Consider the following 17,598-nt stretch of genomic DNA (forward strand, 5'->3'; position numbering starts at 1 on the left):
AAGAGCTTTAAGCTAAAGAACTTTTAATATCTACACTGACTTGTTTGTATAGAGAGAATTTGAAAAGCATAACCAAGACACTTTAGTGTTACAAATTTTATTTTTTCATGCTAAAATTTTTACAAATTTTATTGTGTCATACAGAATTACAGGAGTAACAGTTACAAGTGAATTAAAAAGAGCATTTTGGGGCACTTCTATCCATTTTACTATCATAAGTGTGTTTTGTCACATGAATAGCAACAATAGTTATAATTACAGAACTGCTGGACATAGAAATTCAGTAAGTGTGTTATGATGGAGGTTAATACATAATATAAACCAAGGTAAGTGCCCAAACATAGTCTCATGTTCTATATTATTCTTTATTCCACAATTGGAATCATGGATTAGAATCTATCCAATAATGCCATAATCAAATATCTGACCAAGCAAGTCAGCAAGGATTTCATTTTCTAAAATCTTATTTAATTCAGTTTACATGGAAATATAAGGCAAAACATACAAGGCATGTCTTGCTGATATTCTATGCCTAAAACAAACCATCACATAATACAATTATGCATGTTTTGCAAGTTGGCATATGTTCCATGTCCCACAATAGTTAAAAGATGACGAGTACTTAAACAGTACTTAGAATCACCCAATACAGCTGATACAGTATCTCCCAGACTTCTAGTTTCTAAAATTCTGGGGAAAGAGAAACACTTTGAATTCGAACAGTCTACATGGTAGTAATATTAACTCTTGGCCATTGGCCCAATACTAATCCTTTTTGTTTTTTAGTATACAAAATATGCTGAAAACATTTCTCTTAAATCCACTTCATTTAATATAATTAAACAGAAGGCAACAACTTCCTTCTAGAAGAGTTATATTTCGCTATGAAAAACTTGACATATGTATGTTAAATTAATTTGTGAAATATTTTTTAGGGTCAATACAGACCATAATATGTATTTTTTAATTTAGAGCCTGTGCTAAACACATGTAAAAAGAACTACAAACATAACCAATCATATTAGTAGTTTTGAAAAAATGAAAATAACCATTTTTCCCCAATAGTAACTTTATAAATATATATATATCACTTGCTTTCATCCAAATTAAGAATAAATTTCAAAAATCCATTGTGAAATTTACATTCTAAGCACAAAAATACATAAATATTAGTACTTCTAATCAGAAATTTCAGCTGAGAAGTGAAAATTTTACTTTGAGATAAGTTGATTTGGGACATAGAAGTGAAATATTTGATTATAGCACATTTAAATATATTTTGTTTTCATGTAAAAATAAACTTTTTAAAGAAATAATGGTTAGCAGTCTTCTTACTCTACCTTTGCAAACACATTTTTCCTTAAAATAGTTTCAGATAAACATCTAATTTAAAATGATTTTACAAAATAAGTCAAATTAATTATTCTTAGATATATTTAAGCCAAATATTTCCTGCCTCCAGACATTGAGTTAAATATCATAACATTATGGTAAGCAACTTTTGGCTTACAACCTAATAACTTGAAATTCAATTTATACTGCTTATCAAAGATTGGTATATATTTGTAAATTTAAAATTGCTCATCTTTAAAAAAAAAACCCCTAACAGATACATATGAATATTTTAAAAATCAATGATAAACATTATTATACCAAAGATCTACAAAATAGTGGAATATCCTAACAGTATTTTTGAAAATAGGTGATATGTGAATAACACGGGTTTGAACTGCAGGGGCCAATTTATACCTGAACTGCCCAGTGTAATTTAAACCAACACCGTTCTGCAACTCTGTGGCTGGAAGCCCCCATATGCAGATGACCCACTGTACTTATATGCAATTGGCTGGGTGGGAGGACGGCACCCCTGACTTTCCCTGTTGTTCAAGGATCAACCATACTCTCAAACACCTCAAGGTCTTGTATATACTAAGTGCAACAACCAATGTATTTTTATAAATAAGACATTTTCAAAGATTGGAAAGAAAATACACTAACTGTAAGAGCAGGAATGCTTGAGTCAAACAGAGATGTGAATCAGAATCTGCCACTTACATTCGTTCCCATATTTCTCAATTTCCCTAAAACTCAGTTTTCTCAGATATGAAATGGGAAGCAACAACAGGATCTACCTTAGAGCGCTCTTCTAAGGAGTAACATAAAGCACATACAAGATTTACACGGTATGTGACACAGGAAGGAACCATTAATACCAGCTATACCAAGCAGTGACTTACTTTGGGGCCCAGTACCTAAAAACTATTTTCTTAAGTAAGACGTAATCATCATATAAAGAATTATTTAAGAAGTTTAAAAAAAGCAAAATAGCATGGGAGAGTTGGAAACATGCCCTCCAATGAAATATCCAGAATTCTATTGCAGTAATGATAAGGCTAAGAACAATAAGGTCTTCATTAGACTAACATTTGAAGTCTCCTGCATTACTTTTATTGTGTTTTGGCAATCACTTTTTATATATTTCAACAGTGCACTATATCATTTCCAAACTACAATCCAGATGATCTAAAGTGAGTTTTATTTTCTTGTCATGAGTTTTTAGAGAATCACCTCATTGGTCTAAAAAAACAAAGAAGGCATAGAAAAATCATACACAAAACCAGTCATTTACATATTATGTATGATAAAGTGACCATTTTAGCAATTTCACATAATTTATCTGGTATCTAATTTTCATACAGTTCGTATTTCAAATCTCAAAAATCTCTATTATTTGTAAATAGTTTCTGATGATGTATCAGTCATATTTTTATTGGAATGACCAAGGACTAAATTTTACAGAAATATTAAGCTATAGATTGTGTTCCAAAATATTTTACTTGTGTTCATTTCCCATTTGAAATATTTCAGGTACCAACTTAAAGTTATCCAAACCATAGTCCACCAATATGATTTTGATTGTCACTATTAAGCATATGAACAGTTTTTCTAATTTGCAATCATACTAACCTGAATCAACAGGCTTTCCAACGGATATTTTGAATAGAGCACAAACATGGGAGACAGAAAAACTAGGTCTGGCCCGTCAAACTACTTACTAAACTTCAGCAAGTCCCTCAACTTCATGCCTCTCCTTCCTTCTCTAGAAGATGAGAATCCCACCCCCCATCTTCCCTGACTCACAGGGCTGTAAGAAATCACATGAGAAAAACATATAAAAGTGCTCTGAAACGGACATAGTGCTGTATATATGTAATATCAACACACAGAGGCTTGTTGCTGTATGACACTTGGTTAGAATGATCAGTCTATTAAAAGTGTAATTTGAGAAGAAGTTATTTTTATTCTATCCTATTACCATGTAAAAAACTACACTGGACAAATGACCTAAGAAAAGATGAACTTCATTCATTCTTTCCAGATTTTTTTAAAATGGCTGTAACTCAGATTTACCGGAATGTGTTTCTATAGTTTCATTAATTCAAAGCCTGTTCTGGTTTAAGCTAATTCTGGTACTTACTCTGAAAGTAGTCATAGCCTTAGTCCTCTACTACTGTTTTTTTTTTTACTTATTTTAAGTACTAGTTTTTTTTTCTGACTTAAAACTCACAGAAAATAGGCATAAGTTTTTAATTTAGAAAATGAAGAATAAAAACCACTCAAACTAAGTCACAGAAAGAAAATGTTCCCTCACTTTCCTGCCTCTTCGATAGATACTATGAAGAGTACTATACTTTTATTCTAAAAGAATATTAGAACCACAAATCAACAGAAAAATCCATTTAATTTATCCTATATAATTTTCTAAGATGAAAAGATATAAAGCAAGAAAATAAATCAGGACTGATTTTTGTAAAAGACATATCTGAAGGATCATTCTGAAGAAATAAATGTGATTTTTCAAGGAAACAGGACATGAGGACAAAACAAAAAATGACAAAAACGTTTTTTGGTTTTACACTTACTCACTAAAGTACTGTTGTCTCCAGGTCACTAGCTAAATGAGAACCTAGATGAGAGATTAGTCAAGTATGTAGAAACAGATTTGGAAGCCCTAATATAGATGATTGTTGAAGTCATTGCAGTAGAAATTTTGAGGCAAAAAAGGATCTACATAATACTCATTAAAAGACGTCAAAAGATAGTGAAGGAAAATGAAATGTGAATGACAAAACACAAATAGAGTCAATACACTAGAGAAGTGTGCAGTTTCAAGAAGAATGGCAGTGGTCCAAAAAAAGGAAAAAATTAAAAGAAAGAGTGGGTTTGATGATAAAGTCCATAATAAATGTAAAGGGGTGATATTTAGTTAACAACAAGAATGAATGAATTAGGAATGAATTAAGGGAAGACAAAGTAGTTTAAAAATAAAAGGCGGAGTATTCTACCTATGTATTTGAGAAGTTCATTCAGGAAAACTTGGAGAAAATGATATGAAAGCAAAAGGGAGACCAGAGAGTGTCTACAGGCAGAAGGAGGACTTCATAATAAATAATTATTAAATAATTATCAACTACTGATAACTACCAGCTATTAAATAAATGATCATTATTTATTAATAAGTAATCTAAATAATTAAATACAGCATATGTTTTAAAGTTGAGCGTCAGACTGATAAATAGATATGTTTCAGACCTAAGTTAGGCACTTTTGGGGAGAAGGTTAGGGGGAACCTGATTTCTGTTACTGGGGAACAGAAAGAAACTAATCTGAAACCACCCCCCTTTTTTTGGTATCACACTTATTAGCCTCTACATTCAGCGGTATGCCTTTAAAAGGTACTTAGACCTTAGTAAGTGAAAAAGCAAAAAGCTCAATTGGTAAATGGTATTGAAAGTATAAAACAACACAGTGAATAAGTCAGTAATTTACACTTGAAAAAAATTTTAGATAAAATCCAAACTAAGGTAAAAACTTTAAAAATGTAACTGCTAGGTGCATGATATCCATATGATGTGCAAAGTGACTGAATTTTTAAAATCATAATATAGGTTTTATTTTCATATATCCACCATCATATAATAATAATATTTCTTGGATAATTTCAACCAAAGAAATAATTTCCACCCTTAAAGCACTCATAAAATTGATGAGTTGGGCACCAAATAGTTGTGAAGTGTCTTCACAATTTCTAGTATGAAAAGCAACATTAAAAAGAAGTGGAGCATCAAAATAATTTATTTCAGATCTACTTTATGCCTGATCTAATATGTAAATGGAAACATTCACATTCCATAGGTTTCTGAATTCCATTTCCTGTTTTATATTTATGAGCTACTTACTTTATTTTGAATCTGTGTCACTTTATTTGATATTTATTAAAGCTGTATAAAAGCCATGCAGTTTATTTACAATATTGTACATTAATTGTTTGAAGATTACACAAAAATTTCACAAAACTATAAAATGGAAAGACATGTGAAACATTATTTAGAGACTTTAAAATTTTTAGGTACAGAATTTTGCAAAAATTATTTGGGTTTATAAGTGTTATTCAAGCACTGGCTTGAAATAAGATGGGCAAAAAATGCAACTGAGTAGAATTTCAACAAATGAAAAGCTAAAAATGTTTAGCTAGAAGATAAAATACTATACAGTTGAAATACTGCCTTGTAGCAACGGGAACTTGTAAGAGGGAAAAAAAAAACGTTATTCCTTAAAAGTGTTTCATAAAGAACAGGCTATCAGTAATAGTCTACAAAAGCTTTCAGAAATAAAGTTCCTCAAATTATGTGTGCATCACCAAACTTATGTTTTCAGTAGTGACTGGAGCTGTGAATTTTAAATATTTAGTGTCCTTCAGGGAAAGTCTCAGTTTCCCCCTTAGAGGAGTATGGGTAGGGGGTGGAGAGAGAAGAAAACCAATCAGTAAATTTAGATTAGAGATCCTGTTACAAACACAATGAACACAGAGTGAAGAGCTGCAGGAACCTGCAAGTTCACATACTTTTAGCTCTATTTTAGGTTTGTTCAATTTAAGATCTATCAGGGAGTAAGTACCTCAGCATTTAAAAAATATCAACAGGGATTTCTTCTTCCCCAGCTGCATCTCTTTCGATTCTTACTGCTGGGGCTGCAGCACGTTCAGATACTCGGACTGCCCCAGCTGGTAGGTAGTGTTCCTGCCACAGTCGACATACTGGTACCTCTCCTTGGATATCTGTTCAGGGTGTCCAAAGTAGGTGGTTGTCACAGTGACTCTAAAAATTAAAGAAGCGGGGAGAAATACTGAATAGTTACGCATAAAAAGTTTTCTAAAATGAGAATACTCTCATACATCAAAATTCTCTCCAGACAGAGACTATCTGATTTAATGATAGCTTCACATTCTGGCCATGGGTCTCTCAGGTAATTCCCAACCGACAACAGAAATGCAGGCGGAGCAAGCCCTATCCAAGTAATTACATACAACGAAGGTAATTTTTTGTTTCAAAAAGTAAGGCAAAAGGGGGTTTACAGTTGTGAGTACATGAAACAGTTTATTCTTGTATTACTATTTATTATTTAACTACTTTCCATATGAACTATAAACCTACTTTTGCCCACCCCATGTAAGCTTATCACTTGATTAAAAACCATATAGTTCTCTCATCATAGGAAAAGGGTTAATCAAATTAACCCTTTGTCAGCTCATGGCCCAAATATTAAACCTACAACCTACCATGTTTTAACAGCCTAGGATAACACCCAATTTACAAACCAGTAACATTACTTCTCCTCACTAACGCTAATGACCATTTACCACAGGCAGCAAGGAACTGCATGTTGAGTTCAGTCCTCCTCACTACCCCAAACACTGCCATTTTCCTGAGTTCTTACAAGGTCTGAGTTCACTATTCAGCAGCCACGTGATCATGAACTACTTCTTGAGCTCCCATCTCCTCATTTGTAAAGTAGGGTAATATTTATTGGATGTCACAGCACTCTTATAATACTTAAACCCAACTGAGACGGCATTTTAAAAATGTTGTATATGCTCTAAGCCAGTGATTTTCAACCTTTTTCATCTGTGGCACACATAAACTAATTACTAAAATTCTGCAGCACACCACAAAATATATTATTGGCCAATCTGACAAAAAATAGGTATAATTATTGATTAACAAAAAATAATTATAGTAATTACCTACTCTTTATGCTCCAAAGTGATTTTAAAAATTCAGGTGCTGCCCTTGCTGGTGTGGCTGAGTGGACTGAGTGCCAGACTGCGGAGCAAAAGTTGCCAGTTCGATTCCCAGTCAGGGCACATGCCTGGGTTGCAGGCCAGATCCCCAGTTGGGGGCAGGCAAGAGGCAACCGATGTTTCTCTCGCACATCAATGTGTTTCTCCCTCCCCTTCTCTAAAAATCAATCAATCAATCAATAAAATAGAAGGACAAAAAAAGAGGTCAGTGCCCCTGACTAAACAGTCAGGTGGTGCATGTTTTAAAAATTTAAAAATTCTTGTGGCACACTGGTTGAAAATCACTGCTCTAAGCGAACGTTACAAATCTTAATCTTAGACAAAAATTCATACTCACTGCATCATGAGTACTATATTATGCACTTTGATGTAATTCAGTGTACAGAAATCACTGTTAAAGAGGAAAGAATGTGAGTAAATGAGATCTATAACATCATAAATTTAAAAGTTTAATTACAATTCTTCCTATGCTAAAGTTAACAGATACTATTAAGATGTAAATAAGCACTTTGAGCATTTATTGTATCTCAAATAAAGATTAATATTTTCATGAATTCTTACTCAAAGACAGATATGCTTTTCTGCTATTGCAGTTGTATAGTTATTTTAACATACCACAATTTACTTCTATTTTTTGTTCACCTTTTGAAATTTTACTAACCAGTTTGTTACTCAGAAATTCTCTATCAGGCCAATATCAAAAGATGATGAAAATTTATCAGTTTCACTTAATAGGAGTTAATCATTTAGAACCAATTTAAAAGCTTTAGAACTTCAATAGAGTGTTATACATTATTAATCTTCCTACAATAAAACATCAATAAATAACAGAATATAAGAAAATATGGTTCTCTTGATATAGTAAACAAAAAGTGACAAGGTACATATGATCTAAATTCTGAAAACTAAAAATAATTTTTTGTGTGTACAGATGTTGAACATAAATGTTAGGTATGTTGAAAAGAGAGAACAGAGATGAGCAGAAGCCAGAAGGAATATTAAAAAATGTGGTCTTGTGATTGCTAAGATTATGGGATATTAAACATATATACATATTTAATTCTCCAGACTTTATATTTTAATGACAGAACTTAAAACTCAGAACTTACTACATATAACTCATTTCCTCTGCTATGATAGTAGGTACTGTGTAATCAATCTGAAAGGCAAAAAATAAAAACAAATACAGAATAGGGATCAAGCAAGTGTAACTAATTATTACAGATACATTTCATAACTTCAAAGAGTTTGGAAAATCTCCCCCTTTATGAGTCTGCTGCTAAGACTTTCTCATGTATATATTCATGAGATACACTTCAAAGGCAAGCTTTTGAGGACACCCTCACCTCCTTCAAGTTAGTATGATAAACAAAGTTGAGGCTCATTTAGCTTCTCCACAATATTTCATGATTGAAGCTTACCTGTTTCATATCCAGGGGACCAATATTTGTTATGTTGTTTAAGCGTGCCTTTCCAATAACTGTTTTTGAAAACTGAACTTGTGCAGTGATGTTTTCAACCTCCACTGAGTAATAGTTATTGTTTGTTATATTCAATGTGTTCTGCAAAAGAAAGCAGGCCAAAAATGTACAAGTTTTCTGAAAATACGCAAAATATGTATGCAAACTAATTAAAAAAATGACTTCAGTTAGGGGAATGCTTCATTATTAGAAGAAATAAAAATTTTAACCAAAATGTTACAGAACATTAAATTAACCAATTATTTGTTTTTACATGTGAATACTATATATATAGAATATGCTACAATAAACATACAATGAAAAAAAAAGGCCCACAAATGGTACAGGAATACAGAAAAATGAATGTTAGAAAACGCATTTGTACCTTAGCAAAAATGAAATAAAAATAATTTTTTAGCTTCATCTTTTACTCAATGTTAATATAGTAAGTGATTACTCATGCTAATAAATACAAAGATGGCCACATAAAATGCTAAACAGTACCTTAAGTAATTTTCTTTGTTTAAAAGAAATTGGTATTTTAACTTATACACAAATAGAAGTTTCTACCAGGTCACTATGGAGAAGAAATGGAATGGAATCAAGTCTGTTTGACTGGAAAGAAATGCAGGTGCATCATTTCTATACTCAGGTAACAGCTGGACCCACCTTCTGTGATTCCAATTCACAACTTTCTCAAATTTGGAATCAAATGTTGAAAAGTAAATAGGCTGTAAATGTATTTTTTGCTAACAATTAATTGTTTAATTCATTTGCCCTCCTAAAGGCATCCTCAAATGTTAAATGATTCTGTATCCATAACTGTCAATATTCGTTATTCACCACTTTCAGCAGAACCAGAAATAACAGAGAAGGCCAATATCCAATAGCAGACATACACAGTAAGATGACCAACCAGTGTCACATTCCGTATTCTCTCAACAGGGACAAAGGTGCTGCTTATCATCATAAAGGAATGAAGTTAAGTATTTTTAATGTAAACTTTTACTTACCGTAATATTTAAGTATATTGTACGCTTTTCAGTATCATAACTGACGTATGCTGATTTTACACCAATGTATTTCACGTCAATAGAGCGAGGGAAAAGGAAAAACACAGCCAAGCCAGAAATCAGCAGACAGACAAACACAGAAGCCATCACATACAGTTTTCTGGGGAAAAAAAATGGAGAATTTAAGTATACACATGTGCATCACAAATTATATAATAAAACATTTAGAGAGAATATTTTCTATTTGAATTTCTCCCCTATTATGCTAGCACTATAAGATGTATTTTATCTTTTTACATTATGAAAGTATTGAGTAGGGTTGGGTCTGAGTCTATTAAGTGTTAAAATGTTCTCCTTAAAAAATGTATTTACCTTAGTGAACACTGGGATTTCAGGCTTATTATAGATAGAACATTACTGCTGTGATTCCCAATCTGGGCTGCACGTTAAAAATCAAGATAGGGAATTTTTAAAATATATTGACTTTCAAGACTCCCTCCTGAACTCACTGCAGTAGCATTTTCATGTTGGTTTTGCCATCATGATTCTATGAAGTGACTGATCACCAGAACCACTTCTGAAGCTTTTAAAAATGACATATCTACATGCCTCATCAATTTCACCCCAAGTTCATAGCCATCCTATTGTTATAAAAAGGTATTTAAAAAGATGGCTACTGTGTATACCCAACTTCTATACTCCTGAGATTTCTCTAGCTTCTGAACCTTTTCTTTCCTTTACCTATATTCTTGCAAACTGTATTCTACCGCTAAGGTACTTCCTTAGGATGTGCCTATCCTTTTTTTAAGTTTTTTACTGAGTTTCCCTCAGGTGTCTGAGGGCTTGGGATGGTCCAGTTCCTGCTGATCTTCTCGTGGTCCTTCAGTGGATTTCTGCGGCCTTCTCTGCACCCTGTCCAAGCTCGAGCATGAGGAATCCTCCTATTCTAACGGGTTATTCTTAGAGATATCTGCTGGGAGTCTTCTGGGATCCTCTTCTTTTGAGGTAAGGTATTTGCTTTGGTATCAGGGGTCTTAGGACTCTTAGGAACTCTCTGTCTGCTTCTCTTCACAACTTCCACACAGCTGCTCCAAATGTTAGGTCCTTTACATCATCATGGTTTGAAGAGCTGTTTTTATGGCTTGTGGGAACACCTGACACCTATTTTTAAAATAAACATGTTTTTTGTGTGTGTGTTTCCTACTACTACTCTAGGTTGGTTGTTTTAATTAAATGAATTTGAGAAGATTCAGATACTATGCTGCTTTTATGACCATACCCCAATCAGGATTCTCTTTTTTTTAAGACACAAAGCATATGAGAGCATAACTTAATAATCTAATGGCATTTTTTCTTTTAATAGTGTTAACTAGAATAATTATACATACTTTGAAAAGCAAGAAATACTAAACAAAAAAAAATTTGCCACTTTCTGAGAATCACTTACGTTCTTCTTGGCCTTAATCTCTGATCACTATATGGAATCAATGCCACCAACTGGTTTTCTTGCCCTAAAAGTGAAAGAAGTTTAAAAATTTATTAACATGATTAATTAAAAATATCGTAGCTTTGCAACAAAGTCTGGTTTGGAATGATCAAAATACCATGTAACTGCTCTCAACATCTTAAAAAATTATCCAGAAGTTGCGTTCCAGGGCCAATAACTGTGTTTTTCATACCTAGAGATCTAGCTGATTGGAATAGTATACAGAATGAGGAGTAATTCTTTGCTGAAATAAAAAACTTTTTACCAGGCCTTCCTTCAACCCCAGTGTTCCTTTAAGACTCTGACTTGGTTATCTGGATGAGAGCAGAAGAAACATATCACTTTCTCTGTACTTGACACCCCTGTAACTACAGAGGTTCCTTTGCCACCCCCTTGGAAACCAGAAACGACACACACTCACTCTCCTGCTCTAAGAGCCCCTGTATGAGGCTTACAGGACTCTTTTAGGCCACACCCCTCTCTACATTAAGTCACTTCAAAATCCATCATTTATTTCTTGGGTTGAGCTAAATCCACATACTTTAATAGATAAAACAATCTTTAAATGCCAACTTTCCAATCTACTTGTATTAACTATTTAAGCACCATGGTCAAATGCTTTTTTAAAGCTTTCTATAATGCTTCTATCAGTCTTCCCAGACCCCTCTGCAATGCTCCCCTCATTTACAATTCCCCCAACACACCCACATACAAATATATATATATATATATATATATATATATATATATATATAATGCATATATGTCTCTCTGTGTGTATATAAACATTGCATCTTCCTTGGTAGTATTCATTTGGCTAAACTACAATCCTGGTTAAAACCAACCCTTTAACTACTATGCATATATCCATACAGTTACATGTAGATAGACAAAAACATACAACTATGCTCACTGGTCTCATTTTAGATCACTAATCTCAAGTGGCCCTTAATATTCCAACCATCGTACTGTATTTCCTTAGTTCACACTCTCGACCTGACATTCCAAGACCACAGTTTCATAACTTCAACTCTCTTTTGAAACCTCCAATACCTTCTTCCCCAGACTCTGAGCTCATGATGTGGCAAACAGACCTTCCACACACTCCCACCGCCATATCCACCCACCCACCTTTCTACTTCTGTGTCCACACACTCTACCTTCTCTTCTGTCACGCACAGTAGCCCTATGCACTTGTGCACTAGATCTAATAATTCTCCAGTCTCCTGATTACCAGTGTTTTCTCTGTGGATCATTCTCATTAGCATATAAATATATTCACTTCATCTTAAAAAATCCCTCTTGACTTCAAAGCCTCTTCTAGCTATACCACTTCTCTTTTCTACACAGTAACCTCCTCTCAAAAAACTATCTTCCCACTATGTAACTTCATTTCTCCTATGCTCTCTTGATCCCACTCTGTACATGATATATACATACTTATGCAGGGTACCAAAACTGCTCTTTAAAGGTCTCCAGCAGTCCTACATTGCCAAATCCAAAGGTCAGTTTTCAGTCCTCTTATTAATTCATCTATGAGTAGCATCTAAAATAGTTGATCACTCCTTCCTCCTTGGTATATGTTCTACAGTCATCTTCCAGGATACCACAAATACAGATTTCCTCCTCCTACTCTAGCTGGTCTTTTCAGGGTCTTTGCTATTTCTTTCTCAGGTAACTGACCTCAAATGTAATGCCCCAGGGTTCCCCAGCCCAAGGCATTTATCAGAGACTGTGCTAGACCTTATACTGCCACTTTGTCCTTCCACCAGGGCCTCTCCAGGTCACATTATCAACTTTGACCAAGCAGGAAATGAGAAGAGCATAAAGGTACTTTTACCATTGCTACTGTTGCCACTGCTCCTAAAATAGCCTACAAACAGCATAAGGTGATTACTCCCTCTGACTTCCTCTATGATATGCAATCAACTGCTCTCTTCCCCCCACTGTTTGACTCATTATTATATAGCATCCCTCTTCATGTAGCTCCTCTATACCTGGAATCATTCTTTAAAGGGAAAACAATGCACATACCCCTAGGGATTCTTCCTGTTCCTTGACAAGTGGGGCAAGTGACACTATCTCTTCCTGTAAATTCCACATAAGGAAACTGAGAGACATCTCCACTTCTTCCATCTTCATTATGGACTTCACTATTAACCAATCCATTCCTCATGTTTTCTGTCGATGAGACTCCACCATAAGCATCTTCTTTATTTGAATGCAGAGGCAAATGAGAAAAAGACTTTCCCATGTCTAAGGAAAAGGGATAATCTTAAAGTAAACTTCAGGAAAAAATGTATACTCAAGAACATTATGGGATATTCATGCCAATCTACTGTATTCTGCTGTGTATAATGTGTACATTTTTGCCCAAATTTTTGAGGGAAAAACAAGAATGTGTATTATACATGGGTAGTACTAATTCCACACCTATGTGTTTTTAATTTTTATTTATGCTTATGCATTAAAAGTGTAACTCTAGCAAGCAATGATATCTGTATGCAAAATAATACCCTTTATTGTACAGAAAACAACTACCTAAATATAAACTAATAAAAAAATAAATTAATTAATTAAAATGAAAGATTTTTCCCCCTGAAAGTTTTGGCCAAAACTGTGGATGTGCCTTATACACAGGAGCACATTATACATGGCAAAACATGGGTAATTCATTTAGAAAAAAACACAAAGAATGTTCATTCAAACATTCAAACTACTTTGGGGACTAGGCCCTGGCTGGTGTGGCTCTATGGATTGAGTGCCAACCTGTGAACCAAAGGGTTGCCAGTTGGATTCCCATTCAGGGCACATATCTGGGTTGCGGGCCAGGTCTCTGGTAGGAGATGCATGAAAAGCAACCACACATTGATGTTTTTCTCTCTTTCTCCCTCCTTCCCCCTCTCTCTGATAAATAAATTTTAAAAAATCTTTTAAAAAATTACTTTGAGGATTACAATTATATTCAATTAAAGTAATGTCTGAAACAAGGGAGCCATTTCCTGGAGTTCAAGTGTTTTTCTTTTTTTTTTTTAAGATTTTATTTATTTATTTTTAGAGAGGGAATGGAGGGAGATAGAGAGAAACATCAATGTGCAGTTGCTGGGGGTCATGGCCTGCAACCCAGGCATGTACCCTGACTTGGAATCGAACCTGCGACACTTTGGTTCGCAGCCCATACTCAATCCACTGAGCTATGCCAGCCAGGGCTCATAAGTGTTTTTCTAACAAAATATTGTGAAATGCTATCACACCAGATCTATGGAGAGAATGGGCTTTCCAACAACTTGTATAGGCTTACGATTTAACAAGCCTATACTTCCTTTACGTTCTCTAAAAAGTAACACGCAGGCTTCATGTTTCTTAGAATAAAACAAAACCACATTCTACCTTTAAAACACTTGGCACTGAAAGCGAAAGTTGGTTTGGGCAGATAACAGCTGGGTATTATATGCATTGCCAAGTAAATTCAAAGTAGTATTTTTTTTCATCATTTAAAATTCAGGCTCCTTTGTGATAAATAAAATTTACAATCTCTCTCAACCTCGTATTTCTTGCTTTAAACATTTAAACACTTAGAACAAAAAACACTCAAAATCCTACAGTTTTTTCTCTCATTCAGCAGTTGGCAAAGTTAAAAGAAAATGAAATTAACATTCCAAAATATTGAATATAACCTACACATACAAAACAGAAATATAAAGAACATTAACTTCAAACTTTTAGGAAGACAGTAACAAAAATAACAGGGAATATTAAATATAAATTTAAAACCTGTTTCTAAATCTATATGTAATTAGATTACTACCTATATAAAAATAGCCTCTGCAGGTAGATAATGCAGTAACATTGCAGGATGGTCATACAATTTTAAGAATGAAAAAAACTGAAGTGATACTGAAACCACAAAAGACTGGCATTTGTGCTGCCTGTCACATACCAAGCCCAATAAGCAGAGACGGGGATTGAATCTTTATGGGCACTTAATTCAGATGGCTGGCGATCTGAGAAGAGGGGTCCTCTTTACATTTCCCTTCCAAGCTTGCCTTTTTATAACAGAAAACAATGTGCAGTGAGGGGTTTGAAATTCGGGGGAAAATTAGATAAAAAAAAAAGGAAACAAAAAACCCTGCAGTATTCTCACCCTGGGCAGTTAGTTAGCTGTTCAGGGGTAGGTGGTGGTCTGTCTCTCCCTGGAACACAATGGTCCAGATGCCTCCACTTGTGCCCCAGGCAGTAATCTTTAGCTGTGCCCTAAGAGGTGGGCTCTCTCTCCTGGGAGTGGTGGGCCTTATCTACAGTTCCTGAAATAGCTTTAATATATGCATTACCTTCTAGGCTTATTAATTCTTTATCTCAAACTAAAATTTTCCAACTCTGGACTCCCCTATCAATATGATCAATCTGCTGATATTGAGGGAAAATTAATACAGAGATAAACAAAATTTAAAAATTTCTTTTCTAAATTTGATTATGACTTTTATTGGTTCCTAAAACTAGATTATAGGCATTTAGAGAGAAATTATATTTCTTTTAAAAACTCTCATTAATTTGAATAAGGAAAACTGACATTCAAAATAATTCAATGTACAAAAGTTTGCTTTTTAAAACTGACCTGGCATCCATGTATAAGCAGCAGGGTAAAACAAAACAAAACAAAAAAACAACAAACAAAACTACTCAGCTGGTAGACAAACTTAAAATTATAGAATGATTAATAAAGATGCTTATTTTCACTATTTAAAAACTATGTACATATTATCCACGTTAAATTCAAAAATTTAAATACTTTATGACTTCTACAAATGCATTATCTTGTCTTGATTTGTTTCACTGACACTGAATCTCAGCCAAACCAGTACTTGCCAGGCACAAGTGGTTCAGCGATGAAGTAACATCACTGTCCCCACACTGGAATGCCTTAGGGAGAAAAAACACGGAAGGCAAAACCTGTGACTGTCTTGACCTCATCAAGCAGTTGCCTTGATTCTGCCAATGACAGATGTTTATTTCATCAAGGCTAAGGACAAGTGCCAGACCTCGCCAGGTACTGGGCATTCCTGCCCTTCCTACCAGATTTTCCTCAGAGCACTGATGAATCTAACCACTTTTCTTCCCCGAAGCTGGTTGGCGTATAGACAAGTTCTAGCCCCCCCCCCCCTTCTCTTTCCTGTGCTCAGTGTTTTTGTTTGTTTTTTTAATCTTTTACCGCAGTCTTTTAATTTACTGAAAACCAACATGGATCTCAGACTCAGCATGAAGTGGGAAAAAATAAGTCCAGCACTCCATCCAATTTAAAAGGGTCGTAATTTTCTGTTATAAAGAAGGAAGCCAGTCACTTCCATCAGCTAGACAAACAAAACAAAACCCGGCATACAAACTACTGTGGAAAGGTTAAAAATCAGATCCAGACAACGATGCAGGAAAACTCGAGAATAGCAAATCGAGGGGCCACCTGGCCGCACAAGGTTTGGCGGCCTGGAGTCAACCCGGGGCGTCGGGTTTGAGCCAAATCCGAAGCCGGAGCCCCCAGACAGGAGTCTGGCTCTGGGTAGGAGGAGGCGGCACAGCAACCCCGTCAACACAGCCCCGAGCTCCTAACCCGTGGCCTGGCGGGCCCAGGTCCCCCGCGGCCTCTCCTCCTGCCCCTCGGCTCTTCCCACGGTGCCTAAACCGGCCCGGCTCCGGAAGGGGGCCTGGGGCTGCAGGGCCGGGGTCGCTCACCTGCTCGCGTTTTGCTGTGCAGTCGCCAGCTGCTCCGGCGCGAACAGTCCCGTGAAGAGGGTCACGGAGTACGCACTCCAGAAGCTGGCGCTGAAGGGACGACCCTGCAGCAGGGTCGCCGCGGAGTCGGGGGGCGGGGAGGCACAGCGAAGATGAAGTCAGCTGATGCTCGACCCTCGGGTCACCTGCACCCGCGCCTGCGCAGAGCATTTCTGTAGGAGGTGTGGCCCAGAATGTGGTTTCACGCCTGCGTCCTTCCTCTGCGGCCCTAAACCCGGAAGGGCAGGTGCTGAGTGTGGTTTTCTTGGTCTCCCGAGACTTAAAGTGGAAATTAGCCACCCTCGCCCTGGAACGTTTAGAGATAACTATATATCCCTCCCAATTAGGCAATTTCCTTTTGCAAAGAGGAAAAACGTGCACTTCCTGCCTCAGCTCTCAGTTGAGCATTCTTCTGCTCGCTCTGCGAGTTGTCCGGGACGTTCGCGACGGTGAGAGGGGGAGGGACTGGGTGATAGACTTACGGCTTTTAATTATATTAAATTGTATTTATTTTAATTTAGAACTTGATCAGTAGAAGGAAACTGTATGCGGGAAGGAATTCTGGTCTTGGTGGTTTTGGTTTTGGTTTGTGTGAAGTTAGGTGTTTATTCCTGTTTTTGCACATGGTGTTTCCCCTGTCGCTTCCGCTGAACTCTGGTTAGTTAACAGGATTCTGAGATCCTGGCTCAAATCCCAACGCTTCAACTCATCTCTGTGACTTGGGCTACTCTCCCC

General features: G+C 35.7%; 1 protein-coding gene across 1 annotated transcript; it reads right to left on the bottom strand.

Moving 5' to 3' along the window:
• Positions 1-480: 480 nt before the first annotated feature.
• Positions 481-17,033, bottom strand: TMEM106B (transmembrane protein 106B). Its single transcript, XM_028525627.2, has 8 exons — positions 16,825-17,033; positions 13,135-13,356; positions 11,062-11,125; positions 9,615-9,774; positions 8,563-8,703; positions 8,251-8,300; positions 7,479-7,532; positions 481-6,158 (listed from the first exon to the last, which is right to left on the bottom strand). The coding sequence occupies exons 2-8, from the start codon at positions 13,352-13,354 to the stop codon at positions 6,020-6,022; spliced, it is 828 nt and encodes a 275-aa protein (XP_028381428.1). The 5' UTR covers positions 13,355-13,356; positions 16,825-17,033; the 3' UTR covers positions 481-6,019.
• Between the last annotated feature and the right edge of the window lie 565 nt (positions 17,034-17,598).

This window comes from Phyllostomus discolor, chromosome 10 (genome assembly GCF_004126475.2).
Source record: "Phyllostomus discolor isolate MPI-MPIP mPhyDis1 chromosome 10, mPhyDis1.pri.v3, whole genome shotgun sequence".
Classification (NCBI taxonomy): Eukaryota; Metazoa; Chordata; class Mammalia; order Chiroptera; family Phyllostomidae; genus Phyllostomus; species Phyllostomus discolor.